This window comes from Ranitomeya variabilis, chromosome 4 (genome assembly GCF_051348905.1).
Source record: "Ranitomeya variabilis isolate aRanVar5 chromosome 4, aRanVar5.hap1, whole genome shotgun sequence".
Lineage (NCBI taxonomy): Eukaryota > Metazoa > Chordata > Amphibia > Anura > Dendrobatidae > Ranitomeya > Ranitomeya variabilis.
The window spans coordinates 97543324-97570145 of NC_135235.1; the positions used below are offsets into that span (position 1 = coordinate 97543324).

Sequence of the window (26822 nt, forward strand, 5' to 3'; positions counted from 1 at the left end):
AAACATCCAACACTGCGGAGACACCATCACGTGTTTCTCAACGCAGTGATCCAGAACACTGCCCCCATCCCTTATGGGAAATATGCAAATGCATGTAAAGTAAGCTGCGGAGACACCATCACGTGTTTCTCAACGCAAGCAATGAATAGCCAGGCCTTTCTCCGGGAAGGAACAACCACGGGAAGGGCAGCATCCAATAAAGGAGAATATCCAATAAAGGAAGACCACCTATGCCAAGCATGGTATCCATCCACAAACAGCTGTTTCGGGGTTTTTGCCCCTCATCAGTGTGGAGTAGGAAACTGGCTATTAGGAGCAGTGCCTGGTGAAAGGCTATGAAGGAACAGATGAATGACCTCGGGGAGACCAAAACATCCAACACTGCGGAGACACCATCACGTGTTTCTCAACGCAGTGATCCAGAACACTGCCCCCATCCCTTATGGGAAATATGCAAATGCATGTAAAGTAAGCTGCGGAGACACCATCACGTGTTTCTCAACGCAAGCAATGAATAGCCAGGCCTTTCTCCGGGAAGGAACAACCACGGGAAGGGCAGCATCCAATAAAGGAGAATATCCAATAAAGGAAGACCACCTATGCCAAGCATGGTATCCATCCACAAACAGCTGTTTCGGGGTTTTTGCCCCTCATCAGTGTGGAGTAGGAAACTGGCTATTAGGAGCAGTGCCTGGTGAAAGGCTATGAAGGAACAGATGAATGACCTCGGGGAGACCAAAACATCCAACACTGCGGAGACACCATCACGTGTTTCTCAACGCAGTGATCCAGAACACTGCCCCCATCCCTTATGGGAAATATGCAAATGCATGTAAAGTAAGCTGCGGAGACACCATCACGTGTTTCTCAACGCAAGCAATGAATAGCCAGGCCTTTCTCCGGGAAGGAACAACCACGGGAAGGGCAGCATCCAATAAAGGAGAATATCCAATAAAGGAAGACCACCTATGCCAAGCATGGTATCCATCCACAAACAGCTGTTTCGGGGTTTTTGCCCCTCATCAGTGTGGAGTAGGAAACTGGCTATTAGGAGCAGTGCCTGGTGAAAGGCTATGAAGGAACAGATGAATGACCTCGGGGAGACCAAAACATCCAACACTGCGGAGACACCATCACGTGTTTCTCAACGCAGTGATCCAGAACACTGCCCCCATCCCAACACGTGATGGTGTCTCCGCAGCTTACTTTACATGCATTTGCATATTTCCCATAAGGGATGGGGGCAGTGTTCTGGATCACTGCGTTGAGAAACACGTGATGGTGTCTCCGCAGTGTTGGATGTTTTGGTCTCCCCGAGGTCATTCATCTGTTCCTTCATAGCCTTTCACCAGGCACTGCTCCTAATAGCCAGTTTCCTACTCCACACTGATGAGGGGCAAAAACCCCGAAACAGCTGTTTGTGGATGGATACCATGCTTGGCATAGGTGGTCTTCCTTTATTGGATATTCTCCTTTATTGGATGCTGCCCTTCCCGTGGTTGTTCCTTCCCGGAGAAAGGCCTGGCTATTCATTGCTTGCGTTGAGAAACACGTGATGGTGTCTCCGCAGCTTACTTTACATGCATTTGCATATTTCCCATAAGGGATGGGGGCAGTGTTCTGGATCACTGCGTTGAGAAACACGTGATGGTGTCTCCGCAGTGTTGGATGTTTTGGTCTCCCCGAGGTCATTCATCTGTTCATCCAAAGAATCGGAGACTTTTTACAAGGCAGCAGCCAATACGTCATGGCTCCATCACGAGGGACACAGATTTGACATTCTACAGGATGCCAGCTGAGGGAAGTGTGACGCCCCAGGGTCCTGGTGGTCACAATGGGATTGCTTTCCTCACGAGAGAGTGATGTCACGCTTGGAAGCGATGGAAGATTCCTCTTAACAGGTAATTAGCACATACAAAAGCGTTCTGACTCCAGGCCAGAAAGGGGAGCTCTACACCCGACTTCAGGGGAGCTGCTCTCTCTGATTGGGAGGAGGAGTCAGTTGCTAGGCAGTTAGGAAGATTTAGACAGTTGGTGCCGGACAGCAGACTGGAGCAGTCTGAGGCAGAAGGATGGGCCGTAAAGCCTGAGGTGCTGTAGCTCCTAGATAGCGAGATACAGAAGGAAGAACAGCCTTTAGCTAACGTGCCAGAGAGCGAAGCACAGTCGAGTGACAACAGGGAAGAATAGCTGGGACTGGGCTACATCCTTGATTGTTGGACTCTAAGACACAGCAGAAACTGGCAGGACAGCTGGATTATACATCACCTGTTCGCCCTAACACCCAGGAGACAGTGACACATAGAGCCCGGGTCGTGATAGAGACCCTGTAAAAAGGCTCGAGTCACCTGTCATACGGCTTTGTGTCCCAGTTCAACAAAGGACAGAGATAACTGAGAGGACCTTGCTAAGAAGGCATAGGCAGTAAGGGACAATAACAACACAGCGCTAGAAGGAACGCTTTTAACGTCACCTGATAAAGCTGGACTCTGAACTTGCTTCCAAGCTGGCCGGACCCTACCTGTACCTGTGATCTGGTGCCCTGGACTGTGGCTATCTGCTACCATCAGTAAACCAGGTAAAAAGACTGCACAACTGTGTCCTTTGTTCTTTACTGCACCACTTACCATCCTCCATCTATTCACTGGGAGCCCTGGGGACCTACTTCACCTGTGGGAAGTTATACCATCTGGCTGCCATAACATCAACCCAGAGGACCCCTTTAAGCAGCGTTGGTCATCCCTGACCGAATACCACAGGTGGCGTCACAAACTTTCTTTATTTAAAAAAAAAACCCTTTAAAGACCTTCCCCTTAACATGGGCGCCCAGGGCCACGGACTGGGTCACCACCACTGTGACACATCCCTTTAAGTACCGACCTGGTACCGAGTACCCCACTGCCCTGACAGGCGACTCAGAACCATGGCCCCAGCTGAAAGAATACAGATCTGCCCCACTGACCATCACTGAACCGTCAGGATTTGAACATACCGGTCACTTGAGCCCCATGAATACGTTTTGTGAAAGCCAGGAATGGCACCTACTGGTCACCTGGCTCCATGGAGATGTTCGGAGAAGCCAGGTTGTGACCCTCCGGTCAACTGGCGTTGTACCTCAATGTACTGTCATCTTTCTAAGCTAGTCATTACCTTCTGTGTGTGCAACAGGTGGGGTAGTCAGCTCTGGAGTCACAGCTACTCTTATCCCAGCAGGTCAGTGGAAGGGTGAGACTCTGTAATATGCACCATCTAGGGTATTGTGCTGGGACTGTTCTACGTGTTATTTGCCTATTTTGTGGTGCAATAAAGTATTGCCACACTGTTTTTCACTCATCCTGTGTTGTCTGAGTAGTATTACGCCCACAAGAAAAAGGAGAGAGGGCTTTCGGTGGGATGATCCCTGGTCCATGCGGTTTAGGCTTACGGACAAGGGCACCTACTGAACCCCACAGTCTCCACAGTCCCTTATCCTGGGCCCCATCCTGGTGTATATACCACCCATCCTGGTATATATGTCCGTTGTCCTCCCATTAGCTGCAAGGATGCACATCCAGCTGAAGTTTGCAGTGGTGTCTGCTGGCCCCTCACCCACACGGGCCTGGCAGCATACGCTACCTCTGCGACCATGGTCGTTATGAAGGGTGGCCCAGGGCAAGTGCTGTGTCCCGGTTCTGACTTCTCTTCTCCCTGAAAATCCTCTTCTAAATAGTTTTTTTCCCATGTGTGTCCTGCTCGTTCTGCTGGAAGCCTCTGCTACATATGTGTCCTTGGGAACCTAGATTAGTAACACACATACCAAGAAACCCTGGGTCTGGTTTAACAGGTTCAGTTTTACTGTACAGCTCGGTGACATTTGGCTGTGGCATACAGTATGGGGCAAAGCCCTCTACAGTTGATGTTCCCATAAAATAGTACACTTCAAGTCATGCCTCTGGTCTGCCAGAACTGTCCCCACCTCAACAGGTTCTGTTGGCCCTAGGATCTCTTTGTCCGTCAACTCAGCTTTTCTGACCCCGTCACCGTATCCTCTTACTCTTTCCCGACCGGCCTCTTTCTCTTATGAGACAATGAGACATGGACTCCAATGTCTTTCGGGCCATAGGCCCTGGACCGTCCAGGGATCTACACTAGTCTCTCAGGGTACTCTCCTGCTTTTCGGCAGCTTGGTACTATTAGGGTCCATCGCAGCTTGTACATAACCTGACCTTGAACCTTAAAATAGCTGTCTAAACTCTGTCTGAGACTAACTGAACTCTCCCGAATTTCCTCCAGCAGGAAGTGCTTCACTTTCTATTAGATATTACCTCTCTCAGCTCATGTGAGCTATTCCCAAACCATTTAACGATATCTTACTCGGGGTGTTAACTATATCCGTATAGCCTTCACTGGTTCCTCTAGTGGCCAGCCCTCCTCAATCCCCAGGGACAGCCTTGATGTAAACCTCCAGGAGACCGAACACAAACCGGCCATAAGGATAAAATGCAAACTCTTTTATATATAAATATCATAAGTACATAAAACCACTTGCCACAACGTGTTCTTGAGGACTGCTAACCCTCTTACAGTTACACCTCTGGCACCTGGTCTAGCAAAGAGCTAAGAAAACCATGTCTCCAGATGGTGAAATTTATGTGCAGCTCCGCACAGAAGAGCAGATCTGGAAGCTCATATACTGGCTTCAGGGTGGGTTAGAGATAATTTAACTATATGGTAAACTGGAGATAAGATGATGCTGCCTATCAGAGGAGGTGCTTGAAGCTGGATGCGTATTGGAGTGCTTGATTCGAGAATACTGAATGGGATATTGTGCGAACCCCTGGATCTCGGTATACTGCTTCATGTGATTTCTGTGGAAAAGCTTTGGCTGTCATTATAGCGGCAACGGGGCTCTGGGTGTCACCACTGTGAAGGGCATGGGAGTTAAATGGGGCTCGCGATCCTCTCTCACAGGTGACTGTGGCTCAAGATCAGAAAGGTTGGGGATCACTGATCTAATGTGTATGGGTGCCTCCCAAACTAAGAGTACCGTCTCACAGTGGCACTTTGGTCGCTACGACGGCACGATCCGTGACGTTCCAGCGATATACATACGATATCGCTGTGTCTGACACGCTACTGCGATCAGGGACCCCGCTGAGAATCGTACGTCGTAGCAGATCGTTTGAAACTTTATTTTGTCGCTGGATCTCCCGCTGTCATCGCTGGATCGGTGTGACACCGATCCAGCAATGTGTTCGCTTGTAACCAGGGTAAACATCGGGTTACTAAGCGCAGGGCCGCGCTTAGTAACCCGATGTTTACCCTGGTTACCATTGTAAATGTAAAAAAACCCACTACATACTCACCTTCTGATATCTGTCACGTCCCTCGCCGTCTGCTTCCCGCACTGACTGTGAGCGCCGGCCGTAAAGTAAAAGCAGAGCACAGCGGTGACGTCACCGCTGTGCTGTGCTTTACGGCCAACACTGACACAGTCAGTGCGGGAAGCAGACGGCGAGGGACGTGACAGATATCAGAAGGTGAGTATGTAGTGTTTTTTTTTACATTTACAATGGTAACCAGGGTAAACATCGGGTTACTAAGCGCGGCCCTGCGCTTAGTAACCCGATGTTTACCCTGGTTACCCGGGGACTTCGGCATCGTTGGTCGCTGGAGAGCGGTCTGTGTGACAGCTCTCCAGCGACCACACAACGACTTACCAACGATCACGGCCAGGTCGTATCGCTGGTCGTGATCGTTGGTAAATCGTTTAGTGTAACGGTACCCTTACCCTGATAGATGATATCAGGGGTGATAGGTATCTGTCATGTTTGATTTTGAACTGATAATCCTTTTGTTCTCCATAAAAGATTTCCTCACCACAGGAGTCCGACCATGGCTCTCATAGAAAACACAGGAGAGCTCGGAAAAGGAAAGGGGAGACTGGAGAGAAAGCCGACAGCTATCTATTGTGTATTCAGGGCTTAAAACTGTCTAGTCTAAGTTCACACTGCTTAAGGGTATGTGCACACGTTGCGGATTTTGCTGCGGATTTTTCCGCAGCGGATTTTGAAAATCCGCAGTGCAAAACCACTGCAGTTTTCACTGCGGATTTTCACGCGGTTTCTTCTGCGGATTCCTCTGCGAGTTTTCAACTGCACTTTCCTATTGGTGCAGGTTGAAAACCGCTGCAGAATCCGCAGAAAGAAGTGACATGCTACTTCTTTTTTTCCGCAGCGAATCCACGCGGAATTTTCCGCAGCGTGTGCACTGCGGTTTTTGTTTTCCATAGGTTAACATTGTACTGTACACCGCATGGAAAACTGCTGCGGATCCGCAGCGTCAAATCCGCTGCGGATCCGCAGCAAAAACTGCAACGTGTGCACATACCCTTAAAGTTAGCTTTAGCAAATCAGCATCAGATTATTTTTTTGTGTGGTAACATAATATGGACAATGCATACAGTTATGCCACTGCAGGGATATTAAACCTAATAATGTCACAATACAGAAATAACTAGTGAAATCTCTGCATAATTGCCATATTTCACAATACAGGAATAATGATGGAAAGAAAGGAACAAAAGAGGAATAATGGCTACAGTGATATCACAGTGCCGGGATAATGCACGACAATTATTATGGTCACAGCATAACACAATGCAGGGAGATAAAGCAAGATGTAATGGAGCACAACAGGGAGAACAAACAGTAATGTCCCAGTGCTCGGATGTTGCACACTGTGAAGCCATAGGTAGAGCAAGTACACACAGTGACTGTACGAACCGTGCGTACGGTGATGTCACAGAACAGAGAGAAAACCTAATAATCATCATAGTGATGTCACAGACATACAGGGATGATAGTAAGCACAATGATGATACACGGGCAATGCACACAGTGATGTCACAGTGCATGGCTGCTATATGCACACAGGTGTAATAAATGCAGTCATGAAATGATAAGATGCTCCCCACGACTACAGTGCAGGGGTAACACCTAGTCATGTCATGGCACCGAAAATATGAGTTTTCCTTCATTTGGCTGTTAGATCATATCATGCCGAAGAGCTCAGACAACTACAAACCAAACTCTGCAGCAATGTTATCTCCCCCATGAAATAACTATGCAGGACCACCATTTTTAAAGGGAACCTTACAGCACATACCTGCTGTTCAATTACAGCCATATGTGGCTGAAATCATACCACCAGGGGTGGGAGGCCATTTTTTAACAACAGATTCTCTGGTTGTGCTTGCCACACCCATTTCCACACTCATTTTCCTCTACCACAAAATACAAGTAACAGTAACTTACAGTAATGGTGCTTTCCCCTTCTTACACCATCTGAACCTTCATTTATAGTCTCATTGCCTCTTGTCCAGTACATATTGCCCCAGTCACTTCTTAGTATGGTGTATACTTTTAAAGGGGTTTTCTATAAGTTTTGAAAATTAATACTAAAGGAACCCTACTTAAATTGGAAAGGATTAGCACCTGTCCATCTGTCACCTCAACTGTCTGCTGCATCTAATCTCTGTCCTCAGCTGCCACAGGACAAATATGCTCAAATACCGCCATACCATGACCTGACCATATAGAAGGTAAAAATACCGTCATAACATGACCAGACTACATATTGCCACCACATAGTGACCAAATAATAAAACGGGATAAATGACCAGACCACATATTGCCACCACAGAGTGACCGAACACTACAGTACTGATCATTAATAAAAACCACAACAGTAATAACACTAACATTACCACTGGTGACATTGCACATACAGTAATCATACAGTAATCACCAGTGAAATTATACACAGGAGCTCTGTATATCGTGCCATTGTACAGATAACACAGTGACCACCAGTGCCATTATACAGAGGAGCTCTGTATATAGTGTCAGTGTACAGGTAATACAGTGATCACCAGTGACATTATACACAGGGGCTCTGTATACAATGTCAGTGTACAGGTAATACAGTGATCACCAGTGACATTATACACAGGAGCTCTGTATATAGTGTTTAGGGTACATGTAATACAGTGATCACCGATGTCATTATACACAGGAAATCTGTATATAGTACAGTTGTGCTCAAAAGTAACGTTATACTCAGGAGCTCTGTATATAGTATGCAGTTAATATAGTAATTACCAGTGACATTATACAGAGGCGCTTTGTGTATAGCATACAGGTAATATAGTGATCACCAGAGACATTATATACAGGAGCTCTATATATAGAATACAGGTAATACAGCAATCACCAGTGACATTATACACAGGAGCTCTGTACATAGTATAGTTAATACAGTGATCACCAGTGACATTATACACAGGAGCTCTCTATATAGTGTCAGTGTACAGGTAATACAGTGATAACCAGTGACATTATACACAGATCAGTATATAGTGTATAGGTAATAGTGATCACCAATGACATTATACACAGGAGCTCTGTATATAGTATACAGGTAATACAGTGATCACCAGTAACATTATACACAGGTGATCTGCATATAGTATACAGGTAATAGAGTGATCACCAGATACATTATAGACAGGAGCTATGTATATAGTATACAGGTAATACAGTGACCACCAGTGCCATTATACACAGGAGCATAGTATCAGTGTGCAGGTAATACAGGGATCATCAGTGACATTATACACAGGAGCTCTGTATATAGTGTATGTGTACAGGTAGAACACTGACTCACCAGTGATGTCTCTGGTTGAAGTCCTTCATCTTCACTATTTCTTCATCCAGTGAAAACCGCTATAATCTCTGCAGAAATTAACCCACAGTCATCTATAGCTGATCGCTTCTACAGTACATTCCTTTTCCCCCATTTCTACATGTCACCAGATAAAGAAAAATTACTGTACAAAGTGTGACCCTGCACTGCAACAGGACCTCCCTTTTCCCCTTAATGAAAACAATATCCTCAAAAGTAAATGTCACGGGGATAACGCAACAGAATGGGGTCAAACGGTACCAGCGTCTGGTGACAAATACACCTGCGGTAGTTAGACCATCTTCACTGTTCTATTCAAAGTTCTGGCTTTCTGCAAGGGTTAAACTGCTTAGATGGACACCTTGAGTTCAGCTGTTCTGAGTTTGTTACTCCCAGGATGTATAAGAAGCCCTCCATGCTTCTGACCTTGCCAGTTTGGTGTTGGAGGAGTAGTCTGTGTTTGGAGTAGGTGTTTGAAGAGTTGTTCTGGAGATTGCTGCATGGAGATGGTTTGAATGCTTATCCTTATCCTCACCTATTTGGTTTCTCCTACCTATCCATCCTCTGTGTTCCACTCTGTTGTTTTGTGAGTATATTTATATCACTGTAGTTTTCTTTTATCCCTGTCTGTCTTCCTTTGTTTGTCTGGTTAATGTAATCCTACACACTCTGGCCTCACTCATCCCTGGGTGGGAGAAAGGAACAGATAAGAGCTAAGGTAGGAGCATAGCAAGGTACGTGACCCCAAAGTCTCCATCTTCAGGGGTAATCCGCGGGACAGGGATAGACTAGGGTGCCCCCTAGTTCGAGGGATCAGGTAAGCGCCCACAGTGCCTAATCACTGCATTACATAAAATGTATTAAAGCAGTAATAATATCCTCTAATTGCGCCCTAATGTAATTATGTTCCCCACTTGCCACCATAAACGAAGAATGTATGTTCCTCTTTCTGTCCCCCAAACAGTAATAATGTCTCCATCCTGGTCCCTTCGTGTAACAATGTCCCCATCCTGGACTCATGCTATAGTGTTCCCATCCTGGGCCCCTTCTTGTAATGTTCATCATCCTGGTTTCCTTATGTCCCTCATCCTGGTCCCCAAATGTGCTCCATCCTACCGACTATATATGCTCCATCCTGGTCTCCATGTCTCCCATCCTGGTCCCATATGTCAATCGTCATGGTCCTCATATGTGCTCCACCCTCATCCCCATGTCTCTTATCCTAGTCCCCATATGTCCCTCATCCTGGTCTCCATATGTCCTTCATCCTGGTCTTCATAAGTGCTCCATCCTGGTACTCATATGTATCCCATCCTGGTCCCCATAAGTACCTCATCCTGGTCCCTATATATTCATCATCCTGGTCCTCATATGTCCCCAATACTGGCCCAATATCTGCTCTATCCTGGTCCAATATGTCTCTCATCCTGGTCCCCATATATCTCCCATCCTGGTACACAAATATCTCTCATTCTGGTTCCATGTCTCCCATTCTGGTCCACAAATATCCCCCCATTCTGGTCTGCATATCCCGCATCCTGGTCCCCCATATATCTTCCATCCTGGTGCCCATCTGTCCCTCATCCTCATCTCCATAGGTCAGTCATCCTGGTCCTTATATGTGCTCTCTCCTGGTCCTAATAAGTCTCCTATCCTGGTGCCCGCATGTACCTCATCCTGGTCATCATATGTGCTCCATTGTGGTCCTCATATATGCTCCATCCTGGTCCCCATATGTACCTCATCCTGGTCCTCAAATGTCCCCCATCCTGGTCCTTATATGTGCTCCATCTTTATCCAATATGACTCCGACCCTGGTCCCAATATATCTCCCATTATGGTCCACTAGTATCTCCAAACCTGGTTCCCATGTCTCTCATCCTGGTCCACATATATCCCCATCCTGATCCCCATGTCTCTTATCCTGGCCCCCATATGCCCCTCATCCTGGTCCTCATTTGTGTGCCATCCTGGTCCCCGAATGTGCTCCATCCTGGTCCCCATGTCTCCATTTTGGTCCCCATATATCACTCATCATTGTCCTCATATGTGCTCCAACCTGGTCCTCATGCATCTCCCATCCTGATCCCCCTATATCTCCCATCCTGATCCCCCTATATCTCCCATACCGGTCCACAATTATCTCCCATCCTGATCTCCATTTGTCCCCTATCCTGGTCCCCCATATATCTTCCATCCTGGTTCACAAATATTCCCCCTCCTTGTCCACATATATCTCCCATCGTGTTCCTCATGTGCCTTCTATCCTAGTCCTCATGTGACCCCAATATTGCTGCATTTTTGTAATTAAAATAAAAAAGTTTCTTCTCACCTGTCCGCTCTCTAGTGACGTCCTCTTCTGGCTCCAAATGAGGTGTGGATGTCATATGTCGTATGGCATTGATGTCATACGCCGGTGACGAGAGCACTAACGTCAGCTGCCAACCTCTGACTGGCTGGCGACTGTTAACTATTGCGGTGCAGGAAGTCGGTGGCTTTCTGTACAGCAATATATTTCAACTGAATGTACGTCAGAGAATGTATGTTTAGTTGAAATAGGAGGCACACAGAACCGGATAAGGGCTGCACTTCTTGACGGTTCAGGTAATCGCCTGCAATTTCAACAAACTGTTCCCCCAACCAGACGGAACCGCCTGAATCCTACCAGTGCAAACATCCAGTGCCTGATGCATGATGGTTGTGGCAGCATGTATCAGCTGTCAGGATCCCTTTAAAACTCTGAGTTGAGCCATTCTGTGTTATTTCTCCTGGCAATATATAACTGGATGTTGCCTTTCTTCTTACAAACTAGAGTCGGTGCAGACATTGTCAGACTATGCACATTTATACAATTCCAGGAGGAATAACAGAGGAACAACATGATGCAGAGTTCTATAAAAACACACTCCAGAAATATAACTTCATAAGGAATTCATGTTTATACTAAGAAGGAGGTGTCAGGAGTGGTGAGCGCTGATTGTGCGGACAGCCCTGCTTTATAGAACTGCTTATCCTTAGCAATAACTAAAACAATACATCATCCTGGCCAGAATGACATGACGCTCTTTGTTTTTCTATCTCCATTGTCCTGTTCTAAACATGGAACATAAATTGTCTCTCTAAAGGTCCACCAATCACCGGTCGCACGTTTGTTAGACCGGGGCAGCTGTCCCTTTATGTGTCCGCAGATACAACCAGGGCTTTTTCCAGGGGAATGATCTCACTTTTTGTCTTTCGGTGCCAGGATAAATTCATCCTAAAATGTGAAGCTTCTGTACAGTGGCCCAAGTTAAAAAAGGAAAGGAGTGGAAATGTTTTTTTCTCTTTTTTTTTTTTTTTACTTCCATCTGCACAGTAGGACTTCTGAATAACACTTTCCATAGGGAAAATACAGCTATTTCTATTCATGCAGGGCCTGGCTATGGGGTGGATATGAAAATGTTACTTTCCATTTGTGGTGACAAAGCTTTCCAGATACTAAAGCTACTGGAATACCTGTCCTGAGGTTTATCAGAGTAACTATTATTCTTCTGTGCATTATATATATATATATATATATATATATATATATATATATATATATATATATATATATATATATATATATATATATATATATATACATACACACACACACACATGTATACATATCTGGTCCCACACAGCCTCAGTAGGAGCTCTGCTTATAAATGCGATGTTAGTCACACGGATGACTTGGATCTCACACTACTGTGGAGAAGAAGTGCTTATATTGCCTTTGGCTGGGCAGGATATGAGCACAGGCGAAAACTATGTCATCTCCCGTCCTGTGCCAATCTACCACCACTCATTCTTACCAGGGAGAAGCTCACAGAAATTCGATTATTGGACGTTCTTGGAGGAAATATACAATTTCGGGACGTGGTAGGGAAGGGGTGAGGACTTCTGGCTGGGCCCCAGGATGAGCGGCCTGAGCTCTCCTCACATCTGCAGGAAAGGGATTTACACAGCAGCCTCCGGCTCACGTTACGCACTTTTCCTATTCACTAATGGAGTCTACGTAAAGAAACTTAGGACAGACAGTAAACCAGAAATATGGCTCGGCCTTGAAATGTACAGTCTTGTATGGCGGGGGCTGGTGCAATAATCCACCTAGTAATCCTCACCAATTATGATCTAATCTACTTTTTGGACAAAAGGGACCTTGGCTTTCAGCGTTATGCGTACATATATACTTACAGATGTAGCAGTGGTTTATAAAAACCCCGTCCCTTGGCATTAGTTTATTTAAAATGTAGAAAAAAAAAACAACCTGTGCTTTACTCCCGGTCCTGAGTATCTGCCGCTGCCTCGGGAATCTCTTATTGTCTGCAGCGCTGATGTCTCCTCGACAACACTGCAGGCAATCATTCAGCGCAGTGGCTCTAACGATGGCAAAAACTGAACTGCTGATTGACTGCAGTACTGTCAGGGTGACATCAGCGCTGCAGACAATGGAAGATGGCCGGGGCGGCGGTGGAGACTCAGGACCGGGAGTAAAGCACAGTTTATTTATTTTTATTTTTAAATAAACTGCAGCAGGAATGGAAAGCCCCTTTAAAGATTGCAATTTATCACTTATTTTATTAATTTCTGGTCCCACATGTTTACTGCTGCTCCAGGGACTGACAGAGATTGCCAAAACTGTACTCGACTATCTCCATCAGTACTAAAGACTGCAGAACGGTGGCTTTATTCAGGACCTCATTTCATGGCCATTGGGGTCTTTGGACCCCCACTGATCACCTGGCTGACACAAACAGAACAAGAGGAGCTCACAGGTTGCCAATGTCTTCCCACCAAAACTTGTTCAAAACTGGAAACACTGTGAATGAGCGCAAAGTCGTCCACTTGCAGTACAGAATGGATCAGCTGTGGAACCAGTGGGACGGTCATTCCTCCAAAGTGCCCAGGAGCCGTTTTCTCAAATAACTTTTTTCACCATTATTTTTCGAATCTCCATATCATTATCATGTCTATCAATCCTGTGTTGCAGGTATTGCCTTTTAGATGCAATGCTTCCAGGAAGATCACTACTGGCCAGACGTGATGGCTGCAGCCGGGTCCTGCTGGTTGCTGCCAGTTCTGAGCTTTTTTGCTGCACATCTTCTGGTTTAAAGCTTGATGTGTCTTTCATCTGCTACACTAAGCTCCTTGGCCGACTACGGTATCTACGTCCTCGACGTTTTGAAACTCTTACAATCTTAGTCTGGGAGAGACCTCGCTGATGTAGTATAACTACCCTGTGTATGACCTGAAGCTGTCTTCCACAACCAGAGTAGCAGAGTTTGCCAGTTCCTCGCCCAGTTTTAAGCCTTTTCTATACACAGGTGTTTCAGGTAATGACTGTGGTTCAATCTACATCCGAAAATGATCATTATCATCTGTTTGGTATAATTGGTTACTCACACACCGGACTATAATCCTAGACAGTCCCTGTGTGCAAGTAGGACTAGAAGAAACGCTGCTGTTTTGAAGGCAAAGGGCGACTACCCCAAAATGTATCTTCTGTTCATAATCCTTTGTAGCTTGTGAATTTCTAAAAGATAAACTATTAACACTTCAATTTGTGAAACATTCTTACAATGCAGCAGAATGTCGCAGAGTACTGTACATATAAATACAGAGTGCATGCACACTCAGCTCTAGTACACAAACATGCACACTCAGCTCTGCTACACAAACATGCACATAGCACTCAGCTCTGCTACAAAAACATGCACATAGCACACTCAGCTCTGCTACAAAAACATGCACATAGCACACTCAGCTCTGCTACACACACATGCACATAGCACATTCAGCTCTGCTACACAAACATGCACATAGCACACTCCGCTCTGCTACACAAACATGCACATAGCACATTCAGCTCTGCTACACAAACATGCACATAGCACATTCAGCTCTGCTACACAAACATGCACATAGCACACTCAGCTCTGCTACAAAAACATGCACATAGCACACTCAGCTCTGCTACACACACATGCACATAGCACACTCAGCTCTGCTACACAAACAGGCACATAGCACACTCAGCTCTGCTACACACACATGCACATAGCACACTCAGCTCTGCTACACAAACATGCACATAGCACACTCAGCTCTGCTACAAAAACATGCACATAGCACACTCAGCTCTGCTACAAAAACATGCACATAGCACACTCAGCTCTGCTACACACACATGCACATAGCACATTCAGCTCTGCTACACAAACATGCACATAGCACACTCAGCCCTGCTACACACACCTGCACATAGCACACTCAGCCCTCCTACACACACCTGCACATAGCACACTCAGCTCTGCTACACACACCTGCACATAGCACAGTCAGTCCTGCTACACACACCTACACATAGCACACTCAGCTCTGCTATGCACGCACCTGCACATAGCACACTCAGCCCTGCTACACACACCTACACATAGCACACTCAGCACTGCTATGCACGCACCTGCACATAGCACACTCAGCTCTGCTACACACACCTGCACATAGCACACTCAGCTCTGCTACACACACCTGCACATAGCACACTCAGTTCTGCTACACACACCTGCACATAGCACACTCAGCCCTCCTACACACACCTGCACATAGCACACTCAGCTCTGCTACACACACCTACACATAGCACACTCAGCTCTGCTACACACACCTGCACATAGCACACTCAGCTCTGCTACACACACCTGCACATAGCACACTCAGATCTGCTACACACACCTGCACATAGCACACTCAGCTCTGCTACACACACCTGCACATAGCACACTCAGCTCTGCTACACACACCTGCACATAGCACACTCAGCTCTGCTATGCACACACCTGCACATAGCACACTCAGCTCTGCTATGCACGCACCCAGCTGTTACACACATTCTCCATCATTACACAGTTTACAACTTAACCCCTTCCCGACCCATGACGCCACATAGGCGTCATGAAAACCCGTGCCAATCCGACCCATGACGCCTATGTGGCGTCATGGAATGATCGCGTCCCTGCAGATCGGGTGAAAGGGTTAACTCCCATTTTACCCGATCTGCAGGAACAGGGGGAGTGGTGCTTCAGCCCAGGGGGGGGTGGCTTCACCCCCCCCCCGTGGCTACGATCGCTCTGATTGACTGTTGAAAGTGAAACTGCCAATCAGAGCGATTTGTAATATTTCACCTAAAAAACAGGTGAAATATTACAATCCAGCCATGGCTGATGCTGCAATATCATCGGCCATGGCTGGAAAACCTGAAGTGACCACCCCCCACCCCACCGATCGCCCCCCCACCGCTCCGTTATGGGGTCCGGTCCCCTCCGTCCTGTGCTCCGCTGCCCCGTGCTCCTGCCCGCTCCCCCGCCCTGCTGTCCGCTCCCCCCGTCCTCCGATCACCCCCCCTGTGCTCAGATCCACCCCCCCACCACCCCTTCATACTTACCGATCCTCCCGGTGTCCGGCCGTCTCCTCGCTGGGCGCCGCCATCTTCCAAAATGGCGGGCGCATGCTCAGTACGCCCGCCGGCCGGCAGATTCCTTACAGGTACATTTTGATCGCTGTGGTAGGTTCTACCACAGCGATCAAAATAAAAAAAATAATAAATAAACCCCCCCCTTTATCACCCCCATAGATAGGGAAAATAATAAAATAAAGAAAAAATATATATTTTTTTCCCACTGTGGTTAGGGTTAGAACTAGGGTTAGGGTTAGAACTAGGGTTAGGGTTACGGGTAGGGTTAGGGTTATGGCATGTGCGGATTTGGCAGCGGATCCGCAGCGGATCGGCCGCGGATCCGCAGCAGATCGGCCGCGGATCCGCAGCGGATCGGCCGCGGATCCGCAGCGGATCGGCCGCGGATCCGCAGCGGATCGGCCGCGGATCCGCAGCGGATTGGCCGCTGCGAATTCGTAGCAGTTTTCCATCAGGTTTACAGTACCGTGTACACCTATGGAAAACCAAATCCGCTGTGCCCATGGTGCGGAAAATTCCGTGCAGAAACGCTGCGTTGTATTTTCCGCAGCATGTCAATTCTTTGTGCGGATTCCGCAGCGTTTTACACCTGTTCCTCAATAGGAATCCGCAGGTGAAATCCGCACAAAAAAACACTGGAAATCTGCTGTAAATCCGCAGGTAAAACGCAGTGCCTTTTACTTGCAGATTTTTCAAAAGTCGTGCGGAAAAATCTCACACGAATCCGCTACGTGGGCACATACCCTTAGGGTTAGGGTTGGAATTAGGGCTAGGGTTGGAATTAGGGTTACGGGTGTGTTGGGGTTAGGGTTGTGGTTAGGGGTGTGTTGGGGTTAGGGTTGGGATTAGGGTTATGGCTACAGTTGGGATTAGGATTAGGGGTGTGTTGGGGTTAGTGTTGAAGTTAGAAATGAGGGGTTTCCACTGTTAGGGCACATCAGGGGTCTCCAAACGCAACATGGCGCCACCATTGATTCCAGCCAATCTTGCATTCAAAAAGTCAAATGGTGCTCCCTCCCTTCCAAGCCCCGACGTGTGCCCAAACAGTGGTTTACCCCCACATTTGGGGTACCAGCGTACTCAGGACAAACTGGGCAACAACTGTTGGGGTCCAATTTCTCCTGTTACCCTTGCAAAAATAAAAAATTACTTGCTAAGACATAATTTTTGAGGAAAGAAGAATTATTTTTTATTTTCACGGCTCTGCGTTGTAAACTTCTGTGAAGCACTTGGAGGTTGAACGTGCTCATCACACATCTAGATAAGTTCCTTGGGGGGTCTAGTTTCCAAAATGGGGTCACTTGTGGGGTGTTTCTACTGTTTAGGCACATCAGGGGCTCTGCAAATGCAACGTGACGCCCGCAGACCATTCCATCAAAGTCTGCATTTCAAATGTCACTACTTCCCTTCCGAGCCCTGACGTGCGCCCAAACAGTGGTTTACCCCCACATATGGGGTATCACTGTACTCACAACAAACTGGGCAACAAACATTGGGGCCCAATTTCTCCTGTTACCCTTGTGAAAATAAAAAATTGCTTGCTAAAACATCTTTTTTGAGGAAAGAAAAATGATTTTTTATTTTCACGGCTCTGTGTTGTAAACTTCTGTGAAGCACTTGGGGGTTGAATGTGCTCATCACACATCTAGATAAGTTCCTTGGGGGGTCTAGTTTCCAAAATGGGGTCACTTGTGGGGTGTTTCTACTGTTTAGGCACATCAGGGGCTCTGCAAATGCAACGTGACGCCAGCAGCCCATTCCATCAAAGTCTGCATTCCAAAACGTCACTACTTCCCTTCCGAGCCCCGGCATGTGCCCAAACAGTGGTTTACCCCCACATATGGGGTATCAGCGTACTCAGGAGAAACTGGACAACAACTTTTGGGGTCCAATTTCTCCTGTTACCCTTGCAAAAATAAAAAATTCTGGGCTAAAAAAATATTTTTGAGGAAAGGATTCACATTTATTATTTTCACGGCTCTGCGTTATAAACTTCTGTGAAGCACTTGGGGGTTCAAAGTGCTCACCACACATCTAGATAAGTTCCTTGGGGGGTCTAGTTTCCAAAATGGAGTCACTTGTGGGGAGTTCCTACTGTTTAGGCACATCAGGGGCTCTGCAAATGCAACGTGACGCCCGCAGAGCATTCCATCAAAGTCTGCATTCCAAAACGTCACTACTTCCCTTCCGAGCCCCGGCATGTGCCCAAACAGTGGTTTACCCCCACATATGGGGTATCACCGTACTCAGGAGAAACTGGACAACAACTTTTGGGGTCCAATTTCTCCTGTTACCCTTGCAAAAATAAAAAATTCTGGGCTAAAAAAATATTTTTGAGGAAAGGAAACACATTTATTATTTTCACGGCTCTGCGTTATAAACTTCTGCGAAGCACTTGGGGGTTCAAAGTGCTCACCACACATCTAGATTAGTTCCTTGGGAGGTCTAGTTTCCAAAATGGGGTCACTTGTTAGGGAGCTCCAATGTTTAGGCACACAGGGGCTCTCCAAACGTGACATGGTGTCCGCTAATGATTGGAGCTAATTTTCCATTCAAAAAGCCAAATGGCGTGCCTTCCCTTCCGAGCCCTGCCGTGTGCCCAAACAGTGGTTTACCCCCACATATGGGGTATCATCGTACTCAGGACAAACTGGACAACAACATTTGGGGTCCAATTTCTCCTATTACCCTTGGAAAATTAAAAAATCCTGGGCTAAAACTCATTTTTGAGGAAAGAAAAATTATTTTTTTATTTTCACGGCTCTGCGTTATAAACTTCTGTGAAGCACCTGGGGGTTATAAGTGCTCACTATGCATCTAGATAAGTTCCTTGGGGGGTCTAGTTTCCAAAATGGGGTCACGTGTAGGGGAGCTCCAATGTTTAGGCACACAGGGGCTCTCCAAACGCGACATGGTGTTCGCTAACGATTGGAGCTAATTTTCCATTCAAAAAGTCAAATGGCACGCCTCCCCTTCCGAGCCTTGCCGTGCACCCAAACAGTGGTTTACCCCCACATATGAGGTATCAACATACTCAGCAGAAATTGCCCAACAAATTTTAGGATCCATTTTATCCTGTTGCCCATGTGAAAATGAAAAAATTGAGGCTAAAAGAAATTTTGTGTGAAAAAAAAGTACTTTTTAATTTTTACGGATCAATTTGTGAAGCACCTGAGAGTTTAAAGTGCTCACTATGCTTCTAGATAAGTTCCTTGGGGGGTCTACTTTCCAAAATGGGGTCACTTGTGGGAGCGCTCCAATGTTTAGGCACACGGGGGCTCTCCAAACGTGACATGGTCTCTGCTAGCGATGGAGATCATTTTTCATTCAAAAAGTCAAATGGCGCTCCTTCCCTTCCGAGCCTTACCATGTGCCCAAACAGTGGTTTACCCCCACATGTGAGGTATCAGTGTACTCAGGAGAAATTGTCCAACAAATTTTAGGATCCATTTTATCCTGTTGCCCATGTGAAAATGAAAAAATTGAGGCTAAAATAATTTTTTTGTGAAAAAAAAGTACTGTTTAATTTTTACGGATCAATTTGTGAAGCACCTGGGGGTTTAAAGTGCTCACTATGCTTCTAGATAAGTTCCTTGGGGGGTCTAGTTTCCAAAATGTGGTCACTTGTGGGGGAGCTCCAATGTTTAGGCACACGGGGGCTCTCCAAACGCGACATGGTGTCCGCTAAAGATTGGAGCCAATTTTTCATTCAAAAAGTCAAATGGCGCTCCTTTCCTTCCAAGCCCTGCCGTGCGCCCAAACAGTGGTTTACCCCCACATATGAGGTATCAGCGTACTCAGGACAAATTGGACAACATCGTTCGTGGTCCAGTTTTTCCTTTTACCCTTGGGAAAATAAAAAAATTGTTGCTAAAAGATCATTTTTGTGACTAAAAAGTTAAATGTTCATTTTTTCCTTCCATGTTGCTTCTGCTGCTGTGAAACACCTGAAGGGTTAATAAACTTCTTGAATGTGGTTTTGAGCACCTTGAGGGGTGCAGTTTTTAGAATGGTGTCACTTTGGGGTATTTTCAGCCATATAGAACCCTCAAACTGACTTCAAATGTGAGGTGGTCCCTAAAAAAAATGGTTTTGTAAATTTTGTTGTAAAAATGAGAAATCACTGGTCAAATTTTAACCCTTATAACTTCCTAGCAAAAAAAAAATTTGTTTCCAAAATTGTGCTGATGTAAAGTAGACATGTGGAAAATGTTATTTATTAACTATTTTGTGTCACATAACTCTCTGGTTTAACAGAATAAAAATTCAAAATGTGAAAATTGCGAAATTTTCAAAATTTTCGCCAAATTTCCGTTTTTTTCACAAATAAACTCAGAAATTATCGACCTAAATTTACCACTATCATGAAGCCCAATATGTCACGAAAAAACAATCTCAGAATCGCTAGGATCCGTTGAAGCGTTCCAGAGTTATTACCTCATAAAGGGACACTGGTCAGAATTGCAAAAAATGGCCAGGTCATTAAGGCCAAAATAGGCTGGGTCATGAAGGGGTTAATAAGCCTAGTAAATGCAATATCAGATCTACCAGTTAGTGCACGGCCACACTGTAAACCCATACGGCTTTCCTGTGACACGACATCCTGGGCGTTGTAGTGCCGCCCGCTGTACACAGACCGTCACCTAAACACATGGAACCACAACAGCAGCGCTGACTCCGCCCACGTGCTCACGTGACTCGCCCAGTGCCCATGACGTCACCGGGGCGCTTTGGCTGGCGGCGCTCCGCACATCCAGTGAGTGAGGGCAGAGTAACTTCATGGGCAGCTCCGTGCAGGAGGCAGAGCGCGCTGGATGTGCCCCCCGGGGGAGCCGCCGGCCACTGCTGCTGCCGCCACTGCCGCTAGCCCGTGCTGACATGTGTCCTGCAGCAGCGGCCGCCGGGAGGGCTCTTCCTTCTGCCCCGGGCTCCTGGAGCGTCCGCTCCTGTGCGTGAGATCCGCGGCGATGAGGATGTCTCTTCAGAGCTCACTGTCTGCGGGGTCCGCGGAGAGCCAGGCGGAAGAGGAGCAGCTGGGACCCGCGGAGGAGAAGCCCAGGGACAAGCTGCCCCCCATCCTGTGTGCGGCCGGCGCAGCCACTGCCGGGGTAACTATCACTGGGGTCCTGGGGAAGCTCTGACTACACGGTGCAGTGCGACTGCTAAAGTGGTTGTCAGCAGCGGTCCGGACTATACCGGGGACTGAGAGCCGTGTAATAGAATGCTGGGCTATTGCTCTCTGCTGTCAGCCACTAGCCTGACTCCTGGGTTTCCCTAATGTCCCTCCCGTCACCTGTTACTTTGTCCCCAGCCATTACCTGCATGTTATCTATAGAATTGTTACTGACTGTCCGTCACACAAGGGGTTTGTGTGTCCTTGTCTGGTTTGGAATAAATAGTGTGTAGTTTACAGTTTCCCAAAGTAATAATTTAATACATAAATCTAGTATTTTTGGGTTATTTTTCCCCCATGCTGTTCTCTAGTGAAGCCCATGTCCGGGGATGTGCAGTAAACTGTCCCTCCCCAAAAACCCAATAATGAGACTGTGCACATAATTATACAAGAGATTGCATTCACTAAAAAAATTAATTAAAAATGTCCCCAAGAGGAAAAACTGCATCTAAAATGACTCAATAATATCCTTTCACATACGGTATACACTTTTTTGCTGTCTTTTTTTTTTGCAACAGATCAGTAGCAAACCTGCATTAAAATCTGCAAAAAAAAAAATTCCTCCTGCATTTTGATGCGACTTTTCAGCAGATTTCATATCTCTGCCGCAGGCACTGAAGTGTTTGCTCCGCAGCACATGAATCACGTGTGATAACATTTCATCCACTTTGCTGCTACTCTGATATGTAACATCGTTTGCCGCTGCAAAATCTGCCACATATGAACACAGGCTGCAGCCGGATGTCGGATCCCCGTCGGTTCTCCCAAATGCAACATGGTCCGTGTGTTTTTTTTTTTTTTTAAATGCATTTTTCCATTAGCTTTTCAATAGATTTAAAAACTCACAACAAAAATGCCTGTGCACATAAAAGTGACACAAAATGCTTTCTTTAATATATATAATATTTATTTGTATATGTTTTCAAATTCTTCTTCATCAATTGGGTTAATATAGCATTGGTAAAAAAAAAATGTTACAAATCTAGAGGCCTACGCTCTGACATGGCACAGATTTCTGCTGTAAGGCTACCGCCACCCTATCAGTATTTGTAAGCGAAAACCAGGAGTGGGTGATAACATCAGAAGTGGTGACATGTTTCTATGATACTTTTCCTCTGCTTGTTCCACTCCTTGTTTGTCTTACAAATAATTATGTAAAATACTGACCATGTGAACGTGGCCTAAAAGTGAGAATTGTTTCGTGTCCTCAGTCCTGATGTAAACATATGTGTCTCCATGGTTACAGACTACAAACAAACCCTGTGTAGTCTGTTCTGCTTCTCAGTAATATTCAGTTAGGAGAGTCACATTCCACAGAGTTTGTTTGTAGTCTGTTACCACGGAGACACATGTGTCTGTATAATAGATGAAGACACTTCATAGTGGGTTCATTATTTCCTGTCTTATCGATTTATTATGAGGTTATTTTCTTATTTGCCTTGTTTTTAGCTTGTTAAGACCATAAGCAGAGGCTGCAGAGATCTTTGCTTTGATCAATAAATAATGAAAGCTGCTGCTACTTTCTAACGTTCTATCCTCAAAATCTGCTGGCGGTTATTGATTACATTGGCGTTCACCTCCATAGCCTGTGTATGGGAATGGGACCTGGTGTAAATGGTTTTGTGTGTCCAGTGTTGTGAAATCTGGTAGTAGTATATACCCCAAGGGGGATCCAGCTGACGGTGTAATACAGCGTATCTGGTGTATACCGTCCTGTCGGCTAATCGCAGTATTGGCTGATCCCTACACATTCAGACTAGCAGTGTGAGCGGGACTAGTGATCGCCGCCTCCGAATGTGCGGAACAATATTGTATTTTTACTTTCAGCAAACAGCGATGAATGAATATTATACAAGTGCATGGCTTTCTATTATCTTCCAATTTAAGAATTATTCCCAACATTAATGGGAATCCGTCAGCAAGTTTTGCTATGTAATCTGACAGCAGCATGATGTTGATTCCTGTGATTTATCACTTACTGGGCTGCTTGCTGTCATTTTGAAACGATCAGTGTTTTCTCTGCTGCAGATCTAGCAGCACTCAGAATGCTGAGCTGTGCATAACTCCGCCCCCTCCACCGATTGGCTGCTGCCTGTGCACATTGTCAGCAAGCTGCTAATCTGTGATGGGGGTGGGGTTACCCAGAGAGGGAGGCCTTTAATGATGATCTCCTGCTGATAAAACACTTAGGAAGGTGCTAAGTAAGTGACACATCCCTAGAATCAGGGTCTCTACCCCTACATTATGCTGCTCTCAGATTACATAGCAGAAACCTGCTGACAGATTTCCATTAAAAATGATCACTGATCTAAAGGTATATAAGAAGCTGCACTATTGTGGGGATCGACGCCGATCTCGAGAACGTGAACTGCAATGCCTCAACAGAGTGAAGTGGTGGCTGTGCTCGACTCTGCCGTCAGTTTGGATCCCGGTGGTCGGACTCTCACTGAACTGCAAATTATTACCTTTCCTTTGAGGCTGGGGCTATATGACTTCTTTGGCTACCTCACAGGTTGCACGGGCGAATATCGCTATATACCGCTGCTTCCTCACGGCATAATGCAAGTGAATGGGGTCACACGGCGACCATAACAAGCAAGTCACACAGTCAGAACTGTTGAATTTTTTTGTAACTTGCTTTTTGGGGTCACGGTACCTTGTGGGTCGCAATGTGTCTCTGTTTGCTTTCATTATGCTGCAGTGTGGTAGCAGCGGCATATCTAGATTGGTGCCCGCACCCAGAGTTGAATGGCGCCTAGCGTATCATCCTTTGGGTACTTCAGCTTTCCTTTCCTATTTTTCTCTTTTCCTGTTTCTATTATATAAGACTTTGCTTTTTTTTCTATTATACGAAAATAACAAGTTATTAAAAAAACATCCTCCCAGACAACAATCTGCCACTTAGTTATTGAGAACACATGGCGAGAGCGTGGCAGTTCGTCGTAAGTCGCAATGACGAAATGTCTGGGACATAAAACAAACTCTTTAAGCTCCGTGCACACAAAAAATCTATCGATGTAGTAAAAACTTGTAAAGATGGTATTAAAGCTGAGGTGTCAAACTGCATTCCTCGAGGGCCGCCAACAGGTCATGTTTTCAGGATTTCCTTGTATTGCACAGGTGATAATTTAATCACCTGCACAGAATGATTCCAGCACCTTGTGGAATGCTAAGGAAATCCTGAAAACATGACCTGTTGGCGGCCCTCGGGGAATGCAGTTTGACACCTCTGTATTAAAGGGAATCTGTCAGTAGATTATGTAATCTGAGGGCATCATGATTTGGGGCTGAGACACTGAATTAAGCGACATATCACTGACTAGGCTGTGTCCTGTAGTTTCAGTACTATCAGTGTTTTACCAGAATTCTTGCGTAAATTGCTTTGAAAAGTCACAACACATGATGTGTCAGGGCCTATATGTTTCCTACGGTGGAGATGAGCTGCAGATCAGTGTATGACATCATTTCAGAGGAGACGCTCTTTGAGTTTACCGTTTTGTCTTCTCATGTGGACTTGGTATCAATTTTTGTTTTCCCTTTTTTAGCTGTACCAAGCACTAAATGAATTCCTGAAATGGTGGAACAATTTATTTTGCTGTGCCAGCAGTTTCCTTGGAGAGGTCCCGCTGATATTTTACTTAACAGTGAATTAATTTGACTACACTAAACATGTTTTCCAGTACTTTTGTCCATATAAGCATTGAATTAAGCTCTTTAAGTCCCATAACCTCAGGTATTCAACAATCCAGCCCCTCGCCGTCTGCCTTTACTAACATTAGTGATGGAGCAGACGTTCTACAGAGCTCCCTCATACCAGCGCGCTCCTGTAATACAGCGGTTCTCAACCTGTGGGTCGCAACCCCAGCGGGGGTCGACCGACCAAAACACAGGGGTCGCCTAAAGCCATCGGAAAATACATCTTTCGGATGGCTTTAGCCGCTGAGAAGCTGCGCTACCATTTGCAGCAGCGGAACGCACGCCGTTATGGACGTTCGATCCAAACTGAATGCATGCGCAGACGTGATTGCATCATCCGTCCGGGGGGCCTAAGGGGCGGGGGGGAACGCTCCACAGTCCATAGCAGCGCGCCTGCTCATCCATAGCTGCGCACTACGTGTGTCCGGAGCTTGCTGACGTCATCAGTGGGCGGAAGCAGCAAGTGCCGGAGGACAGAAGCCTAGGAGGCGGAGAGAAAAAAAGAGAGCCTGTGAGACAGCCTGCTGGTGTAAAAAAGGTTAATAATGTAAAAACAGTACACGCACCATACACACAATACTGTGTAAGTGTAAGGTGCTTTGTGTGTAATCATTACACAGTACACAAAGCAGCTTAGGCTGCTTTCACACTAGCGTCGGTACGGGGCCGTCGCGCTGCGTCGGCGCGACGCATACTGTGCAAAAAATGCCCGATGTGGGCAGCGGAAGCAGTCTTAAGACGCTTCCACTGCTTCATTGTAAGGTGCGGGGAGGAGGGGGCGGAGTTTCGGCAGCCCCGACGCACAAAAAGTTACATGTAACTTTTTTTGTGGCGGCGGTGCGCCAAAACACGACGCAACCGTAGCACGACGGTTGCGACATGTGGCACTGCGTCGCTAATAAAAGTCTATGGAGAAAAAAACGCATCCTGCAGGCAACTTTGCAGGATGCGTTTTTTTATCCACAATGACGCATTGCGACGTGCAGTGCCCGACGCTAGTGTGAAAGTAGCCTTACACTTACACAAAGCACCATACATTTACACAGTGTGAACTACATCGGTCTTATACTATAAGATGTAGTTCACACTGTTCCCTAACGTATAATTATCTCCCATATCTCCCACTATTTTCCCATATTCTGAATGAGGAAATTGCTGAAATCAGCGGCTTCCGGCATTGAATCCGCCTCCTATTAATTTCATTGTGAAAAGAGAGCTCCCGAGAATCTTGGGTTACCACACAATCCGCCGCAGCCTCCTATTGATTTCAATAAGAGGCGGAGAAATGACAGTTTCCGACACATTTCTCCCTCTCCAATTTAAGTCAGTGGGAGGCCGCAGCAGATTCCGCTCAATTATAGAGCATGTTGCTTAATTTTTTCCACTCTAGAACCTATCCTAGAGCAGAAAAATTCCAAAGGTGGAATTCGCCACCCCCAATAGACTGAAAGAGGCCTCACACTGAGGAATCTGCTGTGCGAATTCTGCAGTGTAAAAGATCTGCCTCCTATAGAAGTCTATTGGGGTGGCGGATTCCACCTTTGGAATTTTTCTGCTCTAGGAAAAGTTCTAGCGTGGAAAAAATTAAGCAACATGCTCTATATTTGAGCGGAATCTGCTGCAGCCTCCCATTGACTTGAATAGGAGTTGGAGACATGCGTTATTATTATTTACATTATTTATTTGGAATTGTTGTTATATTTTAACCCATTCTATGCCATGGTGAAATGT

General features: G+C 46.1%; 1 protein-coding gene across 2 annotated transcripts in view; it reads left to right on the forward strand.

The window, feature by feature from the left end:
* Positions 1–2358: 2358 nt before the first annotated feature.
* Positions 2359–26822, forward strand: part of HECTD2 (HECT domain E3 ubiquitin protein ligase 2) — a 144075-nt gene continuing 119611 nt past the window's right edge. Inside the window, exon 1 of one of the 2 annotated variants that reach the window (XM_077258960.1) lies at positions 2359–2578. Coding sequence is in view for 1 of the 2 variants with exons in the window: in XM_077258959.1 (XP_077115074.1) it covers positions 21190–21330 (141 nt within the window). In the remaining variant the exon portion in view is untranslated. Of the gene's footprint in view, positions 2579–20976; positions 21331–26822 lie in introns of those variants that run through there. The other variant, XM_077258959.1, reaches the window with a different exon arrangement.